The sequence below is a fragment of the Drosophila kikkawai genome, chromosome 2L (assembly GCF_030179895.1).
Source record: "Drosophila kikkawai strain 14028-0561.14 chromosome 2L, DkikHiC1v2, whole genome shotgun sequence".
Taxonomy (NCBI): Eukaryota; Metazoa; Arthropoda; class Insecta; order Diptera; family Drosophilidae; genus Drosophila; species Drosophila kikkawai.
Genome location: NC_091728.1, coordinates 19920013 through 19946705, shown reverse-complemented (window position 1 = coordinate 19946705; position 26693 = coordinate 19920013). Strand labels below are relative to the sequence as shown.

Below are 26693 nucleotides of genomic sequence, written 5' to 3'. Positions count from 1 at the left end.
CAATAGATTTGTAGTCATTTGAAATGGTGTCAAGAGGTATGTTAAAACATTATACCTACCTTTAATTTTGCAAATTATTCATACATTACTACACATCTGCAATTGATTCGGCTATTTATGTGTTATTTATGTGCCCTAGTTTTATTTATTAAAGCCATTTACATTTTGAAGCATATTTTGAAAGAGCAATCTAGAAATTGGGTATAAAATCAATTTCGAAGCCTGAGAATTAAAATGAAGATAGATGCTATGGTTAGATTTCTCGTAGAACAAGACTTTATTTAATCCAAATAAATATTTACATTTAATCTTGATCATTAATATTAAATTTATTTTTTTTGCGAGGTAGTTAAATTTTATTTATTTAGATCCAAAATCAATATGTTTTAGATTACTTTTATTTTTAGCCCGCAAAGTTGATTAAAGCCATTAATCCTGCATATCAGCACTCACATACAACATGAAATAGTGGTGAATTTCATATCTCTAGGAAGTTATCTTTCTCGCGATGATCGGCACAAATCGGATTAGAGCACAAGTAAGGAAAAAAATCACCAGATTGGCATGGACCTCTTCCTTGGAGTGGTCGTGTCTCTTGTTGGACTCGGTGGTCAGTGGGCGAAACATGTTGACTGCAACTGTACAGACTTTTGTGAATAGGTTAGACAGTGGAACCTGCACTTACGTCGAAAAGTAATTTGGAAACGATAGGATTGCTTCGTAAGTTACACTGTTACAAATAGACTAAGAGAGAAGCGATTTTCAAACAATTTGTAAAACTGAAAAGTTTTGACAGTAGAAACAAGGTCCGTATGATTTAAACACATTTATTTAGAGAAACCTTGTTTTACACTTTCTTATCGGGTAAACAATGAAGTATGAATACCATTGAGTACCACTTTGCCAACATTTGCTATTAAAACGAGAGTATTTTATTGCAAATTTAATCTCTGGTTATTAAAAAAGTCTTCAATCTCCCTGCAATCCGAATTCAGTGGAATTCGTAAAGGAATTAAGAAATTTAAAAACAATTTCGAAAAATACCTTAAAGTCTTATTTGTTAAGCCGATATAATAATTAACAGGTTTAGCCTCTCTAAAACGTTTAAATCGAAATTATTAAACAAATCAACGATGGAGCGACGTTATTCATTTAAAGTGGGAAAAAGTGACCTTTTTTAGCTTATGCCCATAACAATGCATAGTATAATCCTCTCTTTTTTCTTTAGCAATTCAATCCCTTTCAATTGCACAATTGAATAATTTACACTTCACAGACCGGTTTGCCAAACGGCTTACGTAATTTCAATCGGAGTTTTTTGATTTATGTACAAAATTTGAGCTCTGTTTGGGAAAAACCAATCACATGTGCGAGTTTTGTTTACTTTTTCCTGTGTTCCGCGGAATGCGGTTATGTACACGAAGCTGCCTTTTTATCTGTTGCACTCACACATGTACTAGCAGGGGCAACTGGATTGGGATCAGGACATTTATAACAACCCGTCAGAATATCAAAACGGCAGCGAAGCCACTTTCTCGCATTCGGTTATGGGGAGTAAAGGCCAAAGGTGAGGCCTCACCGCTTCCCATTCTCAGCTCGGCCTCTGCGGCCAAGGAAAATATTTACACAATCAATTGAATTTTATTGTAAAATTTATTTTTATGAATTATTAATGACCTTTGCCTTGCGTCGGAGCCAATCCAGCAGAGTCTATACGTCTTATCTGTATCCGTTCATCTGAATATCTACCGTCGTACTCAGCCACAAATATTTCAAGATTTTGTGGCATTTTTTATTGTTTTTTTTCGTCTTCTTCTCGGACGATAAATAATGGATAGCCGAAGGAGACTAAAATATTTCAGATATTTGTGTAAATATCTTAGCAATTTGCGGTCGCCTGTCTCCTTCAAGATGTGTATGTTGCACACACCTGTGTCCAAGTATAAATTTAAGAGTTATTTTCATTCAACGAGCTTCAGAAATTAAATCGAATATGTTTGCACGACAATTTGCTGGGCAGCAGCTGCTGGTAAAAGTTTGAACAGCCTGAAGGCTCCTGGCTTTTTATAAGCACAATTCTTGGCAGGAAGGACACCTTCATATTGTATTCTGAATGCTCAGTGTGATTAATGCTGAAGGCATAGAGAGTGTGGTGAAAAGGACTTTCCTCAGTTGATGCAAATTACAAAGAGTTGATAATAGAATTGAATGGGCTAGGAAGAAATTATATGCCAAATTTGGGGGATAATTTTGAACTTTTACATGAACTATTATTGTCAAGGATTATATTAAATATAATGAAAGTATAAATACTTGCCTTATCCTTTATGGATAAGCATTTGAAAATGCTTAGTTCTATATGAATATGAATGTTAAAAGTACAACTTTATGAAAATGGTACAATAATATTCATTACTTAATTTCTGATGGATCGATTTATCATCTAAAAATCTATAATTATAAAGATTATATTCTAGGACTATTTTTCAGGAGTCTAAACCTGTTTTTGAGCGAAAGTAAACGCTAACAGAATTCGCACACAACTCAAAGCAAGGACTCACTCAGTCCTAGGGTGTGCTCTTGAGTTTGCAGTTATACTCATCTGTAAAAGAGAATATATTCACTCTAACTCAATTGCAGTCTAGGACTAAGCTAAGAGTATTTGTGAGAATATCTCAAAATCTAGGACTCACTCAACAACAAGGATCTCTTTGGGTTCATATGTTCTCAAATTCCCGAACGATTCTACCCTCTGGGACTCTGTTCTCTAAAGTCCTTCGAGTCCTTCGTGTATTTTGCCGAACGTCGGAACTCACCACGGAAGAGAGCACATCGCACGAGTCCCTTTCTCTTTGCGCTCTCGTCAAAGCTCACTCAACAGGACCTCGGGAAGCTTTGAGTCACTCGGTTTTAGCCGCTGAACCTAAAAATATTTTGCAAAATTTTTAGTACACAACTAAAGACACAGATGATATCATACTCTCTTTGAGTGTGTGTGCCTGTATGAGTGTGTGTGCAGCACGTGAAGTTTTATTTATTTATTAAATTTATTTTTTCGCCTCTTTCCTGGCTCTGTGTTGCGAAAGCTGGATGCTTGCTCTCCACTCTTATAGTTTTTATTTTGCTTTGTTTTTATTGGGATAAAGCACAAACGGAGTTGGTTTTACTTTTTATCTGTGTGTGTGGATTTTAGCTTATTTTTTTCGTACCTTTAGCCTCGAATTTGATAGATTGAATTTTGCTGAATTGAAAAGTAGACGACCTGCGGATCCGTCCGCCTCTCCGGCAACTATCGATCCCCCAGCTTCCCCAGTTTTGATTTCGAGTGTCTGCCTGAGTCCTCGGCTTAGGGAACTTCAGTTTGGTTTTTGCACTGTCGCTAGATGATTGTTATTTTCGTTTAAACCCCTTCAGGTTCTACAAAATATTTTAGGAGCAAGGGGGCACAAAAAAAGAGCGATTTGGAATAGAAAACAATTTAAATTCGGCACAAAAAAGTTCTAAAAAACTTTAAGAAAACTTTTTAATAATTCCTCTATGACAAACGATTTATATAAATACATAAATGAATAATTTTATAATCAATTTTAGTAATCAAAATGTATACATGAACTTTATTATATTATATTATATATATTATAATATTATATTGTATACACTTTTTACCCTTAAGAATATGGTCAACCTTCTGCTCCTTGGTTGTAGTTTTAGTTGTGGTTGCGATTCTCCTATCCCAACGGCAGGATGTGTTCTGGGTGTGTGCTCGCTTGGCTTAGACATGTTAATTTCGACTTAATGCTGTTTAAGTAAAGCCCCAATATTTGCGCCTAATACGCATACAAGTGTAATGAATGTAGGCATGTAGGCGCTTAGTCACACATGCACACTGCCACCACACGCACACCGGCGCACTCAAATATGAGTGACTTACATGTGTAAGTCGGTAACACGACGAAAACAGATGCTATCTTGCATACGTTTAGGCGCACGGGCCCGGGTGATTCTGGCCGAAATAAGACCGGGATTGGCCGTGCGACAGGGACGGAAGCGGAGACGGAGACGCTTACGGAGGCTGAGCGAGTGGGAAAGGGTGGGACTGGAACCAAGGCGTCAGTCACGTGCCCAGAACAAGGCCAAGGGGCCTGGGGCGGGGTACGAAACGGGAACGGGGATGGAGGCTGGATGAACCCATTCGGGTCAGTGACGTAGCCTGTGGAGCGATAAGCAAACATTGTCCATCAAAAACACACCAAGGCATCTAAGCCACATTCACGCACACCCGCACACCCCACACCCACAGCCACACTCGCATTCACACACCGCCGCTTTGTATTGAGCATGACATATTTGTCGATTTGCAAATTTATGTCGGGCTGCCAGCTGACCAATCCACACGGTCCCAGGACCAGACACAACTCCCAGGACATTGGCTTAGAGGCGTCCAAGCCGAAAACGACCAGCACCAGCCACCGAGCAGGCCATAAAACAGGGCTTCGAAATGAAATTAAATATTTTGTGGATAAAATATCCAGCTGCAGGCCATCCCTCGTAAAGGAATGGGATTTAATTTAGCCACAACCAAAGAAAAACAATTTTAATAGCAAATAAATATTTTAAATTCCCTTGGAACGGAGTTACTTTCTAGGATTTACAAATATATAAAAAGCTGAATTGAAGAGGAACTAATTTGTACTTAACAAACTCTGAGATAAATACATTTTAGAGAATTAAATAATATTATTTAATTAAATGTTTGATTGTAGTTTTTGATTTGAAAAGGTTACAAGTAAATAGATCTTAAACGGAGAGATTAAATAGTTAAAAAAATGGGATTTTTAAAATTTACAAATGTAATATTCTAATTAGGAGTCAACGATTTATTTTTAAACCAAATATGAAAACAAAAAAATCTTTTTAAGGCGTTATAGATTGATTTTAATATTAAATCTGTTGTCTATTCAAAATAAATTAAATGCATACATTTCTGCAGATTTACAATAAAAACAATTAAATTTCCATGATTTATTCATTATAGTTTAAGTGGCAATTAGCGTATTTTAATTCAAAAGCTGCTTTAATATTTAAATATTTGTTTTCAAAAACACGCTTTAAGTCTGTCAGGTAATATATTCACTAGAATTAATATTGGATAGATTCCGACAGCAGCAACAACAGTTCAACGAGCACAACAACAATGCAGTCCTGAAGGGCAACCAAACCCACACTCTTATGGAGTCAAATGACTTTTACCAGCGCTTTACATAAAATTATTCAATTACATTTTAATGTGGCATACTTTGGGCTGATTTGTGCACGCTCCTATACACACACACAAAATAAACACTTACTCGGGCACGTACACATGAGTGGGCAGGGCTAAGCACACACACACACACACTCAGTCCACTGCCCACTTCATTAAAAATCCTGTCAATACTTATTAAACTCAAAAATCAAATCAATTTTGCGCTATAATTACAAAAATGTCTGCCCTCGGTCGTAAAGTGCTCGTCGGCGCACAAAGACACTGCCACATATTCAGATGTATATGTGGCTATATGTCTGTACGTGCACAAACCCACACATAAACAAACAAATGTCAATTAAAAAGTAAAAATTGCTTGAAAATGGCGCTCGACCTGACTAAAACAAAGGAACTAAAACCATCCACGACAGACCTGGATGGGGATGTGGGCAAAGGATACCAGAGGAGGAGTAGGAGGCTGCTGCGAGGACGACTGCTCGCTTCTGTTGGCCGTGAGTCCTGCATTCGACAAGCAGAAGCTTTTGGCATTTGTCGTGCATTTTGTGTGCGCACAGAACTTTTTCGGCAAATGCCAGGAGGACATTTTTCAACGCCAACGCCGCCACCAGTTTTCCGAGGCCTTTTCCATCTGCGATTTTGGCTGTTGTTGCTATTTTCGCCATTGCACAGTGATCGAAATAATATTTGCCACTAGGAAAGGTTTAAATTAATTTATTTCTATTTGAAAACTAAGTGAAAATGGAAGGGTTATGAATCATTTTATAAATTTGATCCTAGTTGTTATTTCTGATAGGAATTTAGATCTCATTTTAAGGACTTTTCTTGGTCTCCGTTTTGTCAGCTTTATTTGAAATTCCAATTACTTTAAATCAAAATTATCTAGGGAGTTAAATTTAAAATAATTCAAATAACTTAATTTCAGTATTTACAATATGTAAATGGAATTCCTTTAACCCAATGTGCCTTGTCCTGGTATTGAGTGAGCACAATTGGTACATATAGTAGCACTAGATTGGGCCAGGTTCGGATAAGTTCTCGGAGGTGTGCTGCCGCTTTGGATGATTCGAAGTGGTGGAGCGGCAGATTGGGACTTAGTTAGTTACAGTGAAAAGCGACTAAGTGGCAGCGGAAGAGTTAAATTAGTGACTAAATTGGTGAGTGGATGGGGACGGAAAGCCAGGGGGCAGCTCTCAAATCAAAAGGCCCATCGGTCGATGGGTATAGTTGTCTGCTGATTAAAGCAACAGCAAAGTCAAATGACTAAGTAATTATATGGTCAAGAGAGTTCACTAGAATGAAGAAGACTCTTGGTGAAGTTACAACCACTGGTCCAATTTAGTTAGGATTAGAGAATTGTCTAAATACAAATTCTAAAATATAAATAAATATTTTTTAAGTATCCCTTTACCCCTTTATAATTCCCATTAACTCTTAAATTAAAAACCTCTTCCGACGCTATTTGATCTTAAAACTTTACTGTACTTGGATTGCTGAAGTGCATCAGCGGAGCGGAAGGACAGCACGAATCGCTTGACACGCTGGCCAAGTTGCTATTTGCCACTTGAATCCTTGAAGGAGTGCATGGAACGAAGAGGGCAAGGACTCGGCCTAGACAGCCAGAAAGCGACTGGCTTCGCGTGCCATTTTGCAATAAATATACACATATACAAATATAATAAACGTATATAGCCCGATAAATATATATTTACGGGGCCTGGAAAAGCCCAGGCGGGTCGAGGGAAAATGGGAAAGCACTCGCTGCGACGACAGAAATCAACAAGCAACAATTACAGAGACAGATGAGGAAAGCGGGAAAGCGAAACAAAAACATCGTGATTGAGCTTCACTTTCCCTCAGCTCCTCCTCCGCCCTCTCAGCCCTTATGCCTTATCCTTCGGCTGACAAAGATCGAAGACGTTGACAATGGACGCGGGCTTCAGCAGCGATAAGTGCATTGCTCGATAATCGAAAATGAAGCAATAAAAACAAAAGCTCAAACAGGAAGCCAAAGTCAGGCATTGAGCCTGGCAGCGGGGCGATGCAGAGGACTGTGTGTGCCAAGGACTCCGAGTGCCAAGTAGGCAACAACAATTATTTTCCTTGCAGTGATTGGTGGGCGGGGAAACTCCACCAGCCATTCCCGCCATCCGTTTAAATCCGAAGTGCTGTGGAAAATTCTTTCCATCCCTCGTCGTCGTCGCCGCCGCCGCCTCGCCCCATCAGAACGTATCCATTCGGTCTCAGCCTCTCATGCATAAATAATAACGATGTGAGCAATGCGTCTGGTTACATGATATATTTGTGGGATGGGTCTGTGCGGGCGTCATGCAGGTGAAATCAAAATAACGGTTTTGAAGTAGCGTTAATCTCTTAGCAGGTGGCAATGAAGTTGGCTAGAACAAGAGATAAGGTATCATTGGGTTATGGAAGGATATCTCTAGGAGGTTAAAGTAAAAGTTTTAAAGAAGGATTAACCTTAAGATTTTTAATTTTTATTGAAATAATAGCAAAGATAATTTAAAATCTGTTTTTACCAGAATTCAGGAACAAATTATACTTATGAAATTTTAAAACTAAGACAGAAAGTTACAAAGAGTTAAACATTACCTAATCCATTTTCAAGCTATCCTTTTTAACCTTAAGACATACGCAAAGAAATACAACAATGTCTCTTGGTAATTCTACAATTTCTTATATGTATTTAAATAATTTCTTGAATTTATTTCTTGAAAACCTAACAAATTAATGTCAGCTTTTCCGTGCGATCTTAAACCGCAACGCTTTCAGCTATCATCCATAAAGCGTCGCTGATTTATTCACACACAATTTAAGCCCGGCGTAGGGAAATTGCTTTTTTCTGGCTCCTTTCATTCCCTGGCACTTTATAAATTATGATTTAGCCCTGATAGCTAGCGAAGGCTCAAGTGTTGCCAACAAGTTGACAACAACACACTCGGGTCATACTCTGAACGCGACGCCTCATTTGGTTTATAAATGGGTAAAGTAGGCGAAAAAAAAACAATGATACGGGGAGCAGGAAGGGCGGAGTTGTATCTTGCGAAAATATCAATTACAATTAAATAGATTAAACCTTATCATGCAACAACTGTCGCAAAGTGTCCCGAACAAGGACGAGACCGAAGACAAGGACGACAACGCGGCAAGTGGCGAGGCAGGAAACATGGAACCAAACTCACTCCCGGTAAGAGAGAGAGAGGGGGGTGGTCGCAGGACATGCCAGGCTGAGACAAGCACAAACCAATATAAACATACATATAACACACAAACGCAAACACACACACACACACCAGCACAGGCGCAACAGTGGAGAACGCTTCACAAGATTAATGAACGTGCAAAAGTTTAGAGACAATGACGACGCCGGCGACAACAGGCAAAAACAAGAACAGCTACAACAAGAACAAGTACAACAAAAGCCGGCAACACCATGACATGCCCAGCACAACAACAACAACAACAAAAAGAGCAGCAACAACAACAACGTCCCGAATAGCGACAAAAAATGAGAGAGCAGGAATATATGGCATACACTTAGGCGCGCCAAGTCGGTAAGTCGTGCAAATTTATTTGGGCGTAAATTTCATTTCACTAATCGAATCGATTCTTATGCGTTTCATTTCATTTTCAGCTTACTGACTTTTCGCCCATCTGCCCTGGTTCCAGTCCTTGGCCCAAACCCCCCCTTTGTTTGGTGTCCATCACGGGTCTGATAAAGTGTATTGGGCTAGGTCAGCGGACTGAAATATGGGTGCGGGGTGATTTCGGCCGCCACTTCATTGTCCGGCCAGAAGACAGTGAAGGATGCTCGTGTCATTGAAGAGCGGAGGAGAGGATTCAAATAAGGTTCGTTGGCCGGGTGATACGGGGCGATCCTTTTTAGATGCTAATGAAATGAGTATTGGATTCATAATTCAATTAATTTGGGACCTTCGTTGGGTTTGTATTTAAAAGGGAGGAAAAAATATATATGCTGTATTGAATTATGTGCTAATTTAATTACTAATTTACATTACTTACTTTAAAACACATTTTATGGGTTTATAGCTCTTATAATAATTAATAGTAACATGGCCAAAGGCTGCACTTTTTTTTTTTAATTAAGTCATTGTCACGTCTCTCCAGCTGAGTCTACGCCAAAGAACCATTCTAAGTAACACAAAACTTGGACAGATTATGTATTTTTCAAAGGAACTACTTAGTGGCGTGAGACAAACTCATTACTTTTGTTTCCTATGCACCCCGCTCATCACATAATGTAATAATAATAATGTCCGCCAAGTATCTCCTGGAATTTGTGTGAAATAGAATAAATATTCCCTTGCTCCATACTTTCCGGTACCCACGAATTCGTTCCCTTGCCATTGTTTCTGCCCCTCGTGGAGCTTCCGCCTAAGTTTCCGCTACAAAACGCACATACCCTGTACGACTTTTTCACATTCCCGCCAGCTCTTGCTTTCCTTTGGCAGCATTCTTTTTTTTTATATTGTTTTTGCCCTTGACAATCTTCCGTTTAGTCGTTTCTGCTTATTAAACATTTATTGTGTTTTTCTGAGCTTCCGCTTCAATTTGTTTTTTTTTTGTCCTTCTGTTAAAATGTTCACATTTTACCCTCTTGGTTGACTTTGGTGCCTACTTAGAAGTATTTGGAATCCGTAACTGATTAAATATCAATGGGGTAGTAATATTTTTTGAAGCCCAAGGGCGGAGTAGCAAGATTTTTAATATAAAAGTATGATTTTATAAAAAGCTAATATGGGTTTTGACTCACCAGAAGCTTTTTAAAGATAATGGCCTACGAATTCTGAATCTTTAAGTTCTAAATTAACTTGAAATACATTTTCTTGTGCTAGCAAAACAATATAAATCAACAATTAAATAAAAAAACACAATCTAAGCCAATTTTAAATAAGAGGAAAATATCCTGTAGTGAGAATAAAAGTAGAATGTTTAAACATTTAAGGCCATAATGGGAAATAAGTGGCATTGCTTGGCATCAACACACAATTCGAACAATCATTGTCCTAAATACCCATTTGCACACATCAGAAATAAGCCAAAATGAACGCACAGAAATAAAATAGAAATAACAAAACATACCATACACAGCGGCACTGAGAAGGCCAAAATGAAACTTTTTATACATCCAGTTATAACCTGCCCCTAATAGTCAACTCAATACTCACATGCACAAATAATAGCGCAATTTGTGTGAGCAACAAGAAAATATATGGCCATGCATTTTTTATGATTTTTCCTGAAAACGGAAAAAAAGAAATGGGGCGAGCGAGTGGGCGGTGGGAGGAGGGAGGCTGGCGGGAGCAAAGCGAAAACAATTTAAGTGTCCTTCGGTTGCCACGCTAAACGCCTTCAATTTAACGCCAGACACACGCCACAGGGCAGACACACGTTGGGGGAACCGCGAAGGGGGCAGATGGTGGGGATTGGTGGGGTCGGAAAAGCGGCTGGGAGTAAGTGCGAATGTGTGAACTGATGCCGCAGTGCGTGTTGACCGCCGCCTCCGATTTTGCCGCCACTTTAAAAATCTGAACGCATGTGAATGGCACCCGAAAGTGCGCTACAGCGAAAATCACTTAAGCGTTGAAAATTTGTACTGCCAACACACATAAAAAAAAAAAACACACACACACACAAAATACAACAAAAAAGGAGAGGAAACCCTCTAGTAAAGTGAAACTTTCCCGAAATGTTGATGAGGTGTAGGACGCTACAACAACGGCAATGTCTAGCGAGAAGGTAACAAAACTTTCATTGAAGAAAAACACAAACTTTCGCCCCACTGCCGGGCCAGGCTTTCACTCTTTATCAACCCCACAACCTCATTTATAGTATGGAAATGTTGAGTAGCTTTCTCCAGGCATGCGTGCATGCGAAGGGGGGCTCCATGTGCACAGCGGAAACTATTTTCATTTTAGTCATTTATAATCAAATCAAATCAAATTTAATACAATATTAAAGTTTAAGGAAGGCCCTATCTATGCTGTGCCTAATTTAAAATATTTTAAAATATATAAATTTCAAGAGAAAACATTTTTACCGAATATTTTTTCAGTGTATGCCAACAGGGCTGATGCAAGTGCACTTTGCAATTATGATAACATGTGCGCCCCTGCCGCCGACCGTCCCCCCGGCATGGTCCTTAGGGCAACTGCCTGCTGCCAACCAAACAAGTTAATAGTTTTTACGCAAAATTTTCTCAACAGGCAGCTGCCTTGTTTCAGGTTTTTGCGGCATGTTGTGCTCTGCTGGCAGCAGCTTCCACTGCACTATGGGGCGAACGACCACCTTATCTGGCATAAACCAATTTTTTAAAAGTTGTTAAAATACTTTTTTTTTAACCGGAATGTATTCTTATAACATTAATCTAACATGTTACATACCCAAAAAATAAACATTGACGCGCTCTGTTAAGTTATTCGCTGTTAAAGTTAGCTGTTAATGCAACGAGAAGTGAGCGCTGTTAAATCGCGTTTTTATTCTGCAGATTTTAAATGCTAAAAAAATGTAAAAAAATCTAAATAAAATGCTAATTTTTTGATGCAATCTCATTCATGGTGCTTCGTAATATATGTTAGCGGAATTTAACTCCAGAAATGTAATAGGTGCCCCCGCAATCTTGTATAATTTGTAACCCTTATAAATTATATAAAATTTAAGTGTTAAAGTGAGTCCAGCACAGTCCACCTCTAAAATTGGATATATATTGTAGATTTGGTAATTCTTGTTATATTCTGTGAGTATCAAGGTGCACTTTTGCGCACTTTCTCTGAAATTTAAATTTAAAGATGATTACCTTACATTTAAAAAATATCGAGTTTTTTACCCTTTAGAACGTTTAAACGACCAATATTGGTAAAGATATTGCAATTTTTATTCATGTTATAATAAATCTGTATACATTCAAGTCATATTACAGAAAACTAGGTTGTTTCATTTAAGTTTTTTTGAATAAGAGGCTTCAGAATCTTAGAGTACTGCATATGCTTGGTCGCCTGCCCAAGCAAATGAAAAATTATGTGATTTGACTTAAAAAAAAAATATTTAGAAGACAATTTTTACATATTTGTTTTATTATGCAATACTTGTTTATTATACATAAAAAATAGCAAAAAAAAAATTTTTTTAGCACTGAAAAAAAATTTTAAATCCTTAAAAAAAGGCGAGACCACGCCCATTTTGAGTAAAATATTTTCCTTTTTTTATATTAAACTTGATTCAAAAAACAGAACTTAAAAATTTTAACTCGTCTTAAAGTTATTAATTAATGCCACAAAAAGTGGTCGTTCGCCCCATAGTGCACTGGTGAAAGTGCATTTGCTGCTTTGGTTTGCTGTCGAGCTCTTTTAAAATAAATATATACATATATTCCTTGTGGCAGAAGCTGACGAGAATGTGGAAGGCATAAGGGACAGCCAATGTGGCATTGTTTTATTTGACAGCTTCTGAGACCGCTAAAAATAGAAGTGAGGCTCCCAGAAGACACTCATCTTAATAGAAATGGTTTCCATTAAATGTAATATTGGTTTGTTTATTTATAAACAATTTTGGAGCAGTGAACACAAGCACATTATTCTGCAATGGATCAAAACAAAGGAATTATTCCTGGGTTACTTCATTAATTAGCTTTTTCATGATTTATGAAAACTTAAAACTACTTGCTTACAGTGTTTTATTCAGCTTAAACAGCTCAATAAAAATTTAATTTACTTTGAGGCTATTCTTTGTTTTTGATTTTTATGTTGGTTTAAAGATTTAATCTTTAATCCATGCTCACATTGTAAATTGATATATTTAGCCTCTTATATTATTACAGCTTAAAAAGCCTATTAAAATTTAAAATTTCACGAGCTCATTAATTCTCTCATAATAATGATTAATTTTTACTCTGTTGAAAATTACTAAAAACTTAAAGCAGGCACAAATTTGCCGCAACTGTGAAAGCCTCACGAGCCATTGACCCCAATCATTTCCTACACTTGTTCACTTCGCCGCCTTCCAGGATGACTGCTTACCCCGGCTCGACCTCAGAAAAAATGTCGTCCCCTCTTTTGAAAATACCAAAAAGTTGCTACACAAAAAAGCCAAGCAAAACTGAACGAGAACTTCTGTGGAAACATTTCCCATTCAACTTCATTCGTTTGAAACTGAACAATCCCAAGGCTTTTTACAGCCACTTGTTGTGGTTGCGGGGGCAGGGGGCAGTAATCCAGGGGGGGGGGGGGGGGGGGGGCGGGGCTGATTTTGGGGGCTGTGGCTCCAGCCAGGAACACATGTAGGCCACGCCCACAATTGCTGAGCGCCAGCCGCGCTGTTTTGGAGTAAAAACGCGAAGTCAAACAAGCAAAACCTCAGCAAACAGAAAATTATTCAAATTTAAATTAAATTTTAACAAAAACTAAAGATTTTATACAAAAAAAGGTAGCCAAAAGGAGAAAAGTTACAGTTTCAAGGATTACCATAAAGGCCTACCCTACCCAGAAATATGGATTTTGCGGAAAATCAACCAGAAATAACAACAACCAAAAGCAGTTAAAAAGTTTTTAAGTGCACAATTTATAGCTACCGATTTGTTGTCTGGTCCTGGACCGTTACCTCCTCGCCCCAATCCTCGGGACCTCTCGAGCGTAAAGCCTGAACAAAATCAATATGGCCTGGAAAAGCGCATAATGAGAGTGCACTCGTATGTTTTTTTTTTTTTTTTTTATATTCCATTTATTTACAACATTAAATCCTTAGTAATATACAAATAACAACAAACAGAAAAGAACGAAGACTGCAAATTGTTTGATTGAAGGCTGCTTTGATTTACGGTGTAGAGGGCCTTGGTCGCGCGGTGCACTCGTATGTGTGTTTGTGTGTGTGCGACTGCATTTTAGAAAATATGAAAAGTCAAGGAAAGTTTATGGCAAATGAGTAATGAGTGGCAGAGGCGGCATGACTCTGGTTCCCTCTCGAAATATTAACCCGCTCACTTAAGGCCAAAATTCGAAAACGAAAGGAAAACTACATGCCTCGAGTTGGCTCAAAAGGAAATGTTGGAAAACCTAAAAATTTCTGGTGAATTTATATTAAGAACTTCTTATTATTCTTAAATAAATACTGGTTTGGCAAATCAATAATAAAGAGTTCATATGGGTTTTTCGTGAAGCCTTGAACTTGCAATATTTAATATTTAAATTCCACGCTTGAAATTTACATATTGAGCTTAAGGATACTGTATTTTTTGTGATCCACGTTTCTCCACTTCACAGCTCGATACAAAAAATTACGAAATAATTTTGTGCTGAAAGCTGCTCTCAGGCACTTTAACATGCTGCATGCTGCAATTGCTGGTTTGCTCTTTTTTTTTTAATTAGTTGTTGTAGATTAAAGTTTGACAAGTACTTGGAAAACTTTTTTCCGCTTGACATTTAAATGCACATGTGTGTGTGTGTGTGTGAGGGCCGTGCTAGACTGCCTGTGTGTGTGCTACGGTCGTGTGAATTAATTAATTATATATGAGATGAGCTTGGCTTAATTGGAAGGCTGGGAAACGGATTCAGTATTTACTCTGATCCGCTGAAATCAGTTAACGTCAAGAGTCAAACGGGCGAAAGTCCATAGATTTATATCAGCGCTAAGTTAACTTAATTAATTTAAATATGATTGACGACACAGTACACATACAGTGCAAGCTATATTACGAACAAAATATGATTAATGAGAGCGTTTTCTGGAGCAAAAAATTAAACATTTTTTAATTATAATTTAAACTAAATAAGTGGATGGTTGAGTAATTGATTTAGTAGCTATTTTTTCATATATTTGTATATGTATTTTATTTGAGTATATTTACTTACCAAGAATTTACCAAGAATTAAATTTTTTAGGAATTTTTAATATTAGAATTCCCTACTAAAGCTCTTAAAACCCTCTCGTAACTCACATTCCTACAGTCTAAATTGACACTTTTTCTTACGTGATCTCCAACCCAGCAGACGGCTATAAATTATTATTACATTATGCAGAATAAATCAGGAGGAGAACCAGCAATGATATCAAAAAGTGACTTTGATGCTTGGCCCGAGGTGGAATTTTTATGCGACTAAGCCCACGCCCACAGTCTATATTTTTTTCTGGGCTCGGATAAAATACTCGAAGGAGTCCAAAACGATGGGGGGTCGAGAGTTAAAAATTGTTGATTACATTTGAATCCCACTCATAACTGTCAAAAAGTTGCTGGTCTGCTGCTGGCATGCCATCGGCACTACACCGTGGCAACGTGGCGTATGTGTAATGTGTGCAGTGATGCCACCGATGTTGCTCCTGCCGCTGCACAGGGTCCAGGAATGAACTGGCTGTCATTATGTCATGAACATATGAGAATGCGAGATGTTTATACTTAAAAAGCGCTCATAATAAGGCTGCCTGTCAGTTCCTGGCTGAAGGCCAGCGGTGGTAGACTCTGAGAGCCGATGCGATGCGATGCGATGCGAGGCGATGCGGTGGAGCTGCCACCTGTCGGAGAGTTGGAAGCTTTTGTTTTATGCCACACAACTCTTGGCTCCCCACCACACCACACAGCAGTTCATTATATTATCTGCTTAAATTTAAATACATCGCAATGATGATACATGTTGGACTGCAATCTGAAAGTATAAGCTTACGAAAAAAAAAAATCAAAAGAAATTATTTAACCAAATTTTAATATTTCCCTTTCCTGGTTGCTTTTATATCTTGAAATGGAAACCTTACAACTTCTTGCCATAAATATATTTTTTAAGATACATATTTACCATGTATTCTGTGGTTTTACTCTGTATAAGCGCCTAGTCTGCAGCGGCTGTCAATATTGTGCAAAATGTTGTAATTAAAATTGTTATCTTTTGAAATTGAAGCGCCCAGCTATATATGTGTGTGTGTTGGTGTAACGGATATCCATGCAGGATGTCAACCATTTACACTATGCTACGCGGCTGGCATACTAGTAATTTTACACCTGTCTCGGTGACGAGGATGCTTGATGCCCGGCACCCTGCCAACTAACCCTGGCTGATCTGTCCACATCCTCTGTGGTCCCTTGCCGTGCTCTGATTTGGATTAAACGTTGAAAATCATTTTAGCTACAATAACAACTAAAGTTGTAGTGTGCACGGTGCTTAGGTCGATTGCCGGGTCACAATTTAAGCTATTTCTGGAATTTTACAAAGCTCGATGTACTCTGGTAAAGCTAAAATGGGAGCCTTTGAAAATGTACTTACCACAAGAAATAAATACCCCATTTTAGTATGCTTATGTTGCCCTGATCAGCATGATTTGTGCATTTGGGTGCCTGGATCTCACGTAAAATAGAACTTAAGCTTTAATTTCTATAAATTGTTAATTACTTTAAAATGTAATTACTTTGTCAAAATTCTGGCGGATACAGTAGCCTTCAATATATCCTTAATTTTAACTTAGTCACTTTTACTGTCAATCTCTGCTAATATCTCCTTCTTTTTGTACCAAGGGACTACAGCAAACGAACAGAAGATGGTCTTTCCCTAACGTGCTCATTTATTAAGTGCTAATAGACGAGTGTACATGGCTTCCATTCAGGCTAAACTAGCCACCCCCTGGCTACAGCCCGAAAATATGCCAAGAATTCGGCACTGCAGCCACTAAGTGAGAGTTGACAAACTTCCTGGGCAAAGGAACTGCCAAGTGTGGGCTGGGCGCCGCAACAATTTCATAAGAAATTCGTGCAAGTCCGTTGACGTCGCAACATATTACTCACCAGATCCGTCGTGGGCCTTATCCTTGTTAGCCAAGGTTGGGCCCTGGCATATGTAAAACTTTTAACAAACATGACAACACACAGCCAAGTAATATCGCATGCCATAAATTACACTTAAGTATTTAACAGCTTTACGCCCCCAAAAACCAGAGCCAGCCAAGCAATAAAATAACGATGAAGGCCGATAGCCAAAATGGGCGGCAACCTAGACGGCTATGTATATTCATGTATGCTCCCGACATATAGTCTTGAAAATTATTTTAATCAAGGCTTTGGGCTAGTCTCTGCCATGGCAGAAATGTTAAATCTAAGACCGATAAAAAGTTTAGTTTAGCATGAGGAATTTAATTAAGTTTATACTTCAATTCGTGATTTAGTGTTGCAAATGTAGTACAGTGGTTATTGCCACATTATCTCCAGCAAACTATGAAGATCTGGGCAAATGCTAGGCTAAATCATTCAAAAGTAAAATAAGGTATTATCTTTACAAACCATACTTCTTTCTAGACCCAATCCAAGAGTTGGCCTGCAGCCATTCCAGAAGTCTTAAAATCAATCGGTAATTGTATACTCGTAATATCGGCTTTATTTATTCAATTTACAGGGTCTCAATGGTCTTCACGATCCAGGTGTAGAGTGAGGCAACGTCAGCGTAGACGCCGGGGTAGTTAGTCCAGGCACAGCCATTGCCCCAGGACACGACGCCGACCAGCTTACCATCGGCGACCAACGGGCCACCAGAGTCTCCCTGGCAGGCGTCCTTCTTCTCGCCGGTGGCACAGACCATGGTGTCCTGGATTTGTTCGCCGTAGTTGTAAATATCGGAAGCGCAATCCTTCTGTTGAAGCAGATCCACGTCCACTTTCTGGAGGTTATCGGGAGAGCTGCACAGCAGGAAGCAGGTGGTGCCCCAGCCGGAGACGACGGCAGTGGTGCCCGATGCGGGGGTAACTTGGGCCAGTTCGATGGCACGGATCTTGGTGGTCTGGCGGACGGGGGTGCTCAGCTTGATGACGGCCACATCGTTGACCATGAGTTTGCTGTTGTAGCCCTCGTGGAACTTGAAGGTACGCACGCTGACAACCTCGCCGCCGCTGCTCCTGGAGGTGGATCCCAAGCGCACCTGTATTTCATCGGCGGTATAGGACTGCATGCAATGGGCGGCGGTCACCACGGTATCCGAGTCGACCAAGCTACCGCCGCAGAAGTGGGAGCCCTTTTTGGTCTGGATGGACACCTGGTAGGGATGGCTCTCGATCTCGGCGGCCTCGCCGTTGACGATGCGCCCGAAGGGGAAGTCGATGTCCGGATGGGCCTGGCAGCAGGCGCACAAGGCGACCAGCGCCACCACACTCAAAAGCAAACGATTCATTGTCACAGCTCAACGATCACTGGGCTCCACTCCGCTCCGTGTCCATGTTTTATAGGGGGCCAGCTATCGACCGTGCTCCTTCTGAGTTGTAAATCAGGTCGGCTCTATCTGGAGCCGAGTTCCATGACGTCCCAAAGATGTCTGATGATTAGAGCACGCTATCGGCCATAAACGCGTGCCAATCCAAGGCATTATCGAGCGATAGTAAATCTATCTGACAGGAAGCTGAAGACAATCGCACGAAAAGATTGCATTTGATTTGGTTTAAGAAGGAAAACAAAAGCAAAGTACATTGATATAGATCTTGGCTATTTTTGGGGTAATGGGAATACCATAATAACTTTATGGTTTGACCTTTTGGTTTCCCTCTCTTGCTCAGGCAGAAATCTCTTGGCTTTTCCCATACACAATAATAAATATTGAAAGATTGTGTGCTTAATTCAATACACAAATGAATCTTTAAAGTTGATTTAAACGCAAACAAATTAATTCTCTAGCAACTAGCGTTTTCCTGCCGGTTCATAATTCAATTCTGACAAATAACCCGTCTTTAGCCACTAACCCATAACCTCATGTTATACAGTTATCTTAACTCCAAGCTGAAACCTCAGAACGCATTCGCATGCCGGAGACAGCTGCAATCTGTTCCACCGACGCAGCAGTCACAAAGAACCGCGAACAGAATAAAGCTTTATCTTATCATGGTGGCTCTGAAGCCAGTCCGTAAGTAACTTACAAAGAACGGACATCGACGGTGGGGCGGGGGACGCGCAGCCCCGGGGCCACGAACAAGACAAACTGTACGGTATCCGAGTTGACCAGCCACGATGGAGTGCAGCAAAAAGTTAACATGACCATGAATTTGAGCTGTCAAAGTTCATTTTTAATTTAGCGCTCACACAACTAAACCCGTGCTAGCTGGCCAAGGCAAACGCACTCCGAGGAGAACAATCTATTAAACCCGCACAGCCCGGGCAGTGGGTTTCGTGTTCAGCTTGTTCCGAAAAGTTGTTGATATCTATTACCGAAGATTTGAAGCAGTTCGCCGGCATCCCAACTCAACTTAACTCCTGGAGGAGCCGGGTTTCGGGGCAGGATGTCTATGTCTTGTGGCAGGGACTTAAAGACTGTTGCCAGTTGAATGGAACTGACTGCAAGACTGGGACCACCCCCAACCCCCAACCCCGGCCACGTCCACATCCTCACACATGACATGACAGTTGGTTATGCCGGGGCCACAAGGCACGTAGCGCATTGCAGTTAAGATTTGGATTTCCTTCGCCGGGCGTATCAAAGGAAACAACGCAAAAAATCTAGAAAATACTACAAAACACTTATCTGGGTGACAAATAGAAAACGAACCAAACGAAAAGCCGGCGGAGGGGCGTCCGACATGGCAGCGGGAGCCAACAACATTGAAAGAAAAATGTCTGTGAGTAGATTAAAAAAAAAAATAGAAAAGATGAGGAAGGGGATATAAACGAAACGAAGAGCGACTGGAAAATAGAGCTGCACAAAGCAGGAAAATGGCTCGCGTTGTCGTTATAATAAAGGCATGACAACACTCCATCGGACAGTGTGGCAGGGATATGTGTAAATCGGGCTAAAATATATTTTAACAATTATTATAAAATATAAAAACAGCCTAACGTAATTACTGAGTTAAAAATTAAAGACTAATTTAAGTATTAAGTCGGATATAAAAGCTTTCTTAGATACAAAATATTTTATATACATTATGTTTTGGTGCTTAGATTACAACATCTTTCTCTAAAATAACAAGCAAATACTAAGCAATAACTACATACTACAAGTTTAATCAAATATTTTATTATTTCAAGATATAAGATATAAGATATACACAATTCTCACCGATATAAGCCCACGGTTGCCGCGACACGGTCGCTGGGCATGGTCATGGCTGCTCATATGTGCGTCGCTCTTGTTTCAGCCTCGACCGCCTAGACAACCTCCGTGTCCTCCACTTTCTTCGTCTGCTGTTGCCATTTCTGTTCAGTATTTATTTTTTCTATCAACGTACGAGTTCTCTGTTGTTGTTAATATTTGCAAGACGCCTTTATCTTAACAAGATCGGGCCAAGGACTCGTGGGTGGAAGCGAGTGTGCGATGCGTCTGCCGTTTCCTGTGTTATTTAAAATCATTTTGCAAGTTTTGAGCTGTCTGCGAGTTTGTCTTTCTATTCCGCTTGGCCCGACCCGAACCCCGCCCCGGCATTGTTAGTCCATTCTTTCCGCACACAGAACTGCTGTACACGGATTTGTTTCGTTATCGTTTCTTGGAGTGTCAGAAAGGACAAGTACAGGGCTCAGACCGATGTCAATTGCCGGGAGAAGACACTGCCTTGAGTGGGGGAGAGACACAGGCAGTGCATACAAAGCCAGGGGATCAGGGTGTGCGAGTGCTAAGTCCATCAACTTAGTAGGGAGATTTTCCCCCTTTGATCCGCTTCGATCCAGGTTGATTCGATTATTACTTTGGCTTGGTACGGATGGGAGCTTCAGTTGGCAAGTTCACTCTTGGTGCTCTCGTACGAAGAAGCTCTAAACTAATCCCATTACACATCTGGCATCCTAAATTAACCCTAGGTACATCCATTACTCTGCTTATTTTATGCCCCTCCAACTTAGAGAGCATTTTTCATTTGCCCAATTTTAGCTGAATTAACTTTACCTTTTCCAGTCATGGCAGAATAATTTTCTGACCCACTCATAAACCACTTTCAACTCCCGGACGGACACTCTAATAAAACATAAAAAGATACGAAAATATGATGTGTCCCAAGTCCATAAACCATTTGAGAAAAATCAACAAAAAGAGCGTCCCGCTATGGGGATGCAGACGCATTTTCACCGGGACGGTCTCCAAAAACTCCTGGCAGGACTCACTCCTGGCAACGCACCCACATATGAGCCATAAAAAGAGTAACAACAAATGCGGCATTTGTTATTAAATAACAACATAACGATATCTAATTTCAAAGGCCGGGGAGTAGGCTGATCATATTTAATAAATTTTGTTAGATAGGTTTAAGGCGCGAGGGGAGGTGGAGGCGGAGGCGCGGAGGTCATAACCAGGCACTGCATATTTCTCCCATGGGGTCCCATTGTGGCCCATTGTTGCCATGGCTGCTAGTCGGAGGCTTCTGCTCCCGCTCCATCTCCCTTCTCCGGCTCCACCCAGCGTCGGCCTATTAACCACATTTTAAGCATAATTGAATTTCGTGCATAAATTTCGGTTTATGGGTCGTCGCAGGGAGACCACGACCCGGCCAGATTATTACATTATTTACTGGGTGTGTGGGCCTGTGTGTGTGTGTGTTTCTGTGCATTTGTTGCTGGGACCGACAGGGACAGGGCGATTGGGGGTCTCGGAAGCGAGAGGACGACAGGCTGCGACAGTGGGGAGCAGCAGGCCAGGTGGCGCCACCAGACGACAGGGGCATCAATTTTATATGACGCTCAGCTCGGGTCGAATCTCTCGTTGTTTCATACTTTTTTTGCCCTTTGAAATGGTTCAGTGCCTCCCGCTGCTGTTGCTGCTGCTGCTGAAAGCCCCAAAATATTTATTAAATTTGGTTTTTACGATATAAACACAATCATACGCCCAAACACAAGCGGCTGCTGAAACAAAGCGAGTATAAAGGCCAGGCAATTGGTTGCAGTAACATCTCTAATATGTTTTATGTATAGAGTTAGGCAAGGTAAAGGTGTGCCGGGGTCCTGGAGAGAACTAGAGAATAATGGCTCTGACCATAATAACAAAGGTAAATTATTGTTTTGTTTATGAGATCACAGAAGTTGTAAGTCACTGGTTGTACGTTATTTTACGATCAATAACCATATACATACATATAATATTGTGTAATAAAAAGGTATTTCTGGAAACTGTATTATCTTTTACCCACTATCTCAGCCTTAAATTACCAACCTTAATCAAACCATTCTTATCGAGGTATTGATACAAATAATTCTAGGAAGCTACAATTATCTACACAATTTGACATTTGAAATTACTTACCCCTTAACTATGATTCTAGGAATCATCCTCAGACCTCTAAGTACTCAAATCCTGAACAATTTTCCAATTGAGATCAACCGAATCAGTAGCGGGGAAACTTCGTTGGCGGAACACACAAATCTTTGGCTCCCCAAGCTAGCAAAACCAAAGTTTCCAAACAAACAATTGCCGCTCCATTTAACAGACTTTCCCTGCCACACACACACACACACACACACAGCACACATATGGACCAGTCATATGTTAAGCCCCCAAAAACGTGGCCGAAAAAAAAGCAGGGAACAGAAATTTCAAGTATGTACAGCGAAAGTTCATTGCCGCTTTTTAGGCGCCAACAGAAGCTTACTTTCCCAGACCAGAGTGGAAAAAAAGGCCTGGCACAAAAAAAAGCAGCCAAGAACAGAGGCAACACATCAACTTTTTATTAGCTGCAAAATAAACACAGTGCGGCAGGGGGGAGGGTGGTGGCTGGTGGGGCCAGAAGGTGCAGAACTGGGCTAAGACGCAAACAAGAAAACAAACAGCCGACAACACAAAACGCAAACAGCGGCGGCAAGAGTTGAGTAACAAATATTTACAACGCGGTACGTACAGAGTGCCCCAATGCCTTCTTTTCCTTCCTTCCATCTTCCCTTTTTTTTTTTGTGTATTTTTTTGTTGGTTAAGACACTGCCAAGGACCAAGTCAATGTCGAGGCTCGCCGCGGTCCTTCGCGACTTAATAAATCTTATTAAAGTGCGCACAGCCTCTAAAGTATGCTCCGTTTTTATTTTTCGCGGCCCACCCTTGGCATAGAATGCCTACTGTAAGCGACGCGGGGGTCTGTCTACCTTGTTTTCGCTTTACATAAATTTATTTCTCACTCCGTGAGTATTTGGCAGGCGCTGGGAGAGCGGGCCGACTTTAATGAACATCAATTTGGGCTGATTGTTGGACCTATAACGCTGGGATGGAGAAGACAACGACCAAGTTCTGGACGGGATGGGAGCAGATTATGCATAAAATTGTACTACACAATATGACTACGATGAGGAATCGCTGGTAATGCTGGGAGCCAATTTCATTATTTATGGCCATTTCTTGTAGAAAGCGGTTTGTGGTTTACAATATTACTATATAAATAGATATCAAACTGCATAGAGGTATATAAATATCTTATCGTACAAACGGTGGACTTTGACAGGTCCATCGGGTTTAAGATTTCATGGTAAAGTCCAATGGACTTTGGAAAGGAAATGAAATTTAAGCCCAGAAATTCTAGTAGCATAAACTTATTTAAAGCCATTTTATTTTACTCATCATTCCCCCTCCACTACTTGCGATGTTCAAACATCTCCGCCAATGGACATTATTCTGGTCAACATTCGGTTCCATTCACGCGGCACCTTGGGGAATGGCATCGGCAGCTGGCGCCCATAAATTTGCGGTCTTAATTCAGTTTAGTGGCCTGCCCTCGATTTTGTTTCGCTGTTTTTCTGCTCTGGCCTAATCGCGCTAAATTAGATATAAGCCATGGCTGGCCAAAGCCAAATACGTGGTATGAAAGTGTGTGCTCGGCACCCAACTGGCGAAGAAGTCTGCGGTGATTGCTTTTATTTTTTGCTCTTTGGCATATAGAACAAATTATCGAACTAGTTTGTTTTTGTGTGTGGCCAATTTTTATTAGCTGTTTAGCGCATTATTTGGTTGGGAAAATTGTTTTTCCCATTTGTTGTTTCTCCGCCTTCCCGCAGAGCACTGACCAAAAACATGTTAATTGTCCGGCAGTAAATTAGGTTTGCCCTTGCAGACAGCTGTGAAAAGTCTACGTAATTGACAATCGCCTTTGCCCGATTAAAAGCGGAATTCCCAGGGCTCTGCTTATCTTATCGATTTAACTGAAATGGTCGACTAAGTGCTTTCGTTATTTAGGAATTCCCCAACGAATTGGTCATATTTTTGGGTGCCTGATTAGGAATTCGAAATTGCTGCTTAACTTATACTCTTCAGATTAATTGCAAGTTTACTTTTGAATACGTTTAATATTTCTTTACAACTTAAAAAATAATAGAATATGCTTCCTTCGGGTATTTGTCCAAGGGAAGAAGTCACAGCTCGCCACTTCAAACGACGTCATCATGACTGGTATAACCCTTGGGCAAACCATAGTAATTGTGATAAGCATTGGCCGAGTGCAATCAATCATAGGGTATAGATGACGACCAGTCAGATTGATTGCCCATTGTCGTAGGTGGGGCCAGTGGGAACGGGATCAGGAGCGGAGGTGGAATCTCTGTTGACGGATACGGATATCATCTCGGCTCGAACTGTTGATTCAGTGGATGCCACATACGAATGCCTGCTTTTCAGCAAAATAAGTTTTCACACGTCTGTATCCACTTCTTATTCCGGCCATCCTCTTCCTGCTGGCATTTTTTCTGCTTTTATAAGGGCGCTTTTCGGGCTTTCAGTGCCCCGGCTCGGCGACTGAATAAACACTATGGGTGCTCCGGCTGACCAAGTATGCCAGTGCTCAGATTTCTTTTGTCGCGACCGAGGCAGCCGCGAGCCGCCATATATTTCTCACGGACCAGCTCGTACAGCTCCTGCTGGAAGTAGCCGTGATCCAGCCAGCGTGCATCCTTGTGGCCGCGTCGTATTTGCTTATCCCTCAGCCGGAACTCGCGCCACAGCATCTGGAGCTGCAGCCATTTTTTGGCAATGAAGTCCAGCGTTTTTCGCTCGGATGGGGTCTTCTTGTAGTTGGAAATCGCGTGGAAAATGAAATTTGCATTGATTTGTTGCTGCAGAGCCAATTGATCCAGGGCCAGCCAACTGCCCTCCTCCTGGATCCCAGCCAGTACAGGATAGCTGGCGCTGAGCTTTAATGCGACAATGTTTGGCATAATTTTTGTGTTGCTTAATTTACCGACAGCACTGTCACTAGTTATAATTTATTTGTCAGGCTCTGTGTCCTCAATGACTTTTACTACCTCTCTTTGACAGGAACCTGCTTCGCCAACTAAATGTGTTAAAATGACTTTGAGGTGTTTTTATAGCGGCTGGAAATTCGATGTTGATAAAAATTCGCGCGAAAAAGTGTCGAAATGTGTGTGTTTATTAATACGTTACCTTCCAATAATAGTCGATGAGGTAATGTGAGTGCAGGTGATCAAATACAGACAGGGTTTTTTTCTATGATTTTAATTTAATTGCTTTGCTGAGTTTTTATAAGGAGACCCCTACGCAAATGCTTTCTTTTTTTTATTTGTTATTTTTCTACAAGGGTACAAGGTATTTAAAAATATCTTTAAACTAAAATATTTGTTATCAGGAAGACTATTTGTCTGGCTATTCATATAAAAAACCGATATCAGGGACTAAAAAACCCAATTTAATTAGCACATTTTTATTTTTTGTGTGTAGATGAAATTTGTGTACTAGCAAAAGCGTTGAACAAGAAATATTATTGTTACTACTTTGTTAATGTGTACTTCAATATAATATAAATATCCTTTCCGTTCTCAATAGATTTTTATCTTAAACACTTATTTCCTTGAGATATATACATTAACCTAATAATTTGGCAACGTATTTTAACAAAAGATCCCATAGCTTTTTCTATATAGATAGAGGAATTACCTCCATATGTGCTTCGAAAAATACCCTACGTTTTACGATGAACGCGAGGGGGTGTCGCCACAAGCCAAAACGCCAGTTATCAAATCACGCTCGCAGAGCTAGCTTCTGATTCATGGGGGCCAGTCGAATGTGCGCAATGCGCTATCGGGGAATTAATGCCCGATAAGCTAGATAAGCCCCAATCCGCACACATGCTCGGGTGTGAACACTGTGCACTCCCAGCACGCCTCCGAGGGCGATAGGGAAAGGGCCGGGCCGGGCACATTAGCCTACTCAACAAAATCGTAAGACCAAAGTCAATGAACAGAGCCGTTAAGCGTTACACTAGGCAACAAAATTTTATCGCCCCCAGTGGGGGGAAGGAGGTGTAATGCGTTGGAAAGAGATAGAAGTTCTTGGGTTCGGAGGGGCAGAGCGTGACAATGTTTGTCGTCAAGTGTCGCCGGCTCATCACTGATAATTGCTACGATTATCCACGCCCACGCCATCATCATCAACAACATCATTATCATCATCATCATCACTATCAACGAAACGCGCAGACCCACTCGGAATCGAGCATAAGTGTGTTTGGGGTAAAACCATTCGACCTATTCGTTATG

The 26693-nt window shown here is 40.4% G+C and overlaps 2 protein-coding genes and 1 long non-coding RNA gene across 3 annotated transcripts; all 3 read right to left on the bottom strand.

The window, feature by feature from the left end:
- Window positions 1–380: 380 nt before the first annotated feature.
- Window positions 381–851, bottom strand: LOC108072542 (uncharacterized). The gene is made up of 2 exons (XR_001770623.3): window positions 686–851; window positions 381–638 (listed from the first exon to the last, which is right to left on the bottom strand). It is a non-coding gene; the product is annotated as an uncharacterized lncRNA (long non-coding RNA).
- Window positions 852–17623: 16772 nt separating this feature from the next.
- Window positions 17624–18447, bottom strand: LOC108072495 (trypsin). The gene has a single exon (XM_017163661.2). The coding sequence runs from the start codon at window positions 18430–18432 to the stop codon at window positions 17659–17661; it is 774 nt and encodes a 257-aa protein (XP_017019150.1). The 5' UTR covers window positions 18433–18447; the 3' UTR covers window positions 17624–17658.
- Window positions 18448–24102: 5655 nt separating this feature from the next.
- LOC108072518 (uncharacterized) lies at window positions 24103–25457 on the bottom strand. The gene has a single exon (XM_017163689.2). It carries the CDS (start codon window positions 25353–25355, stop codon window positions 24948–24950), a length of 408 nt encoding a protein of 135 aa, XP_017019178.1. The 5' UTR covers window positions 25356–25457; the 3' UTR covers window positions 24103–24947.
- Window positions 25458–26693: the final 1236 nt, after the last annotated feature.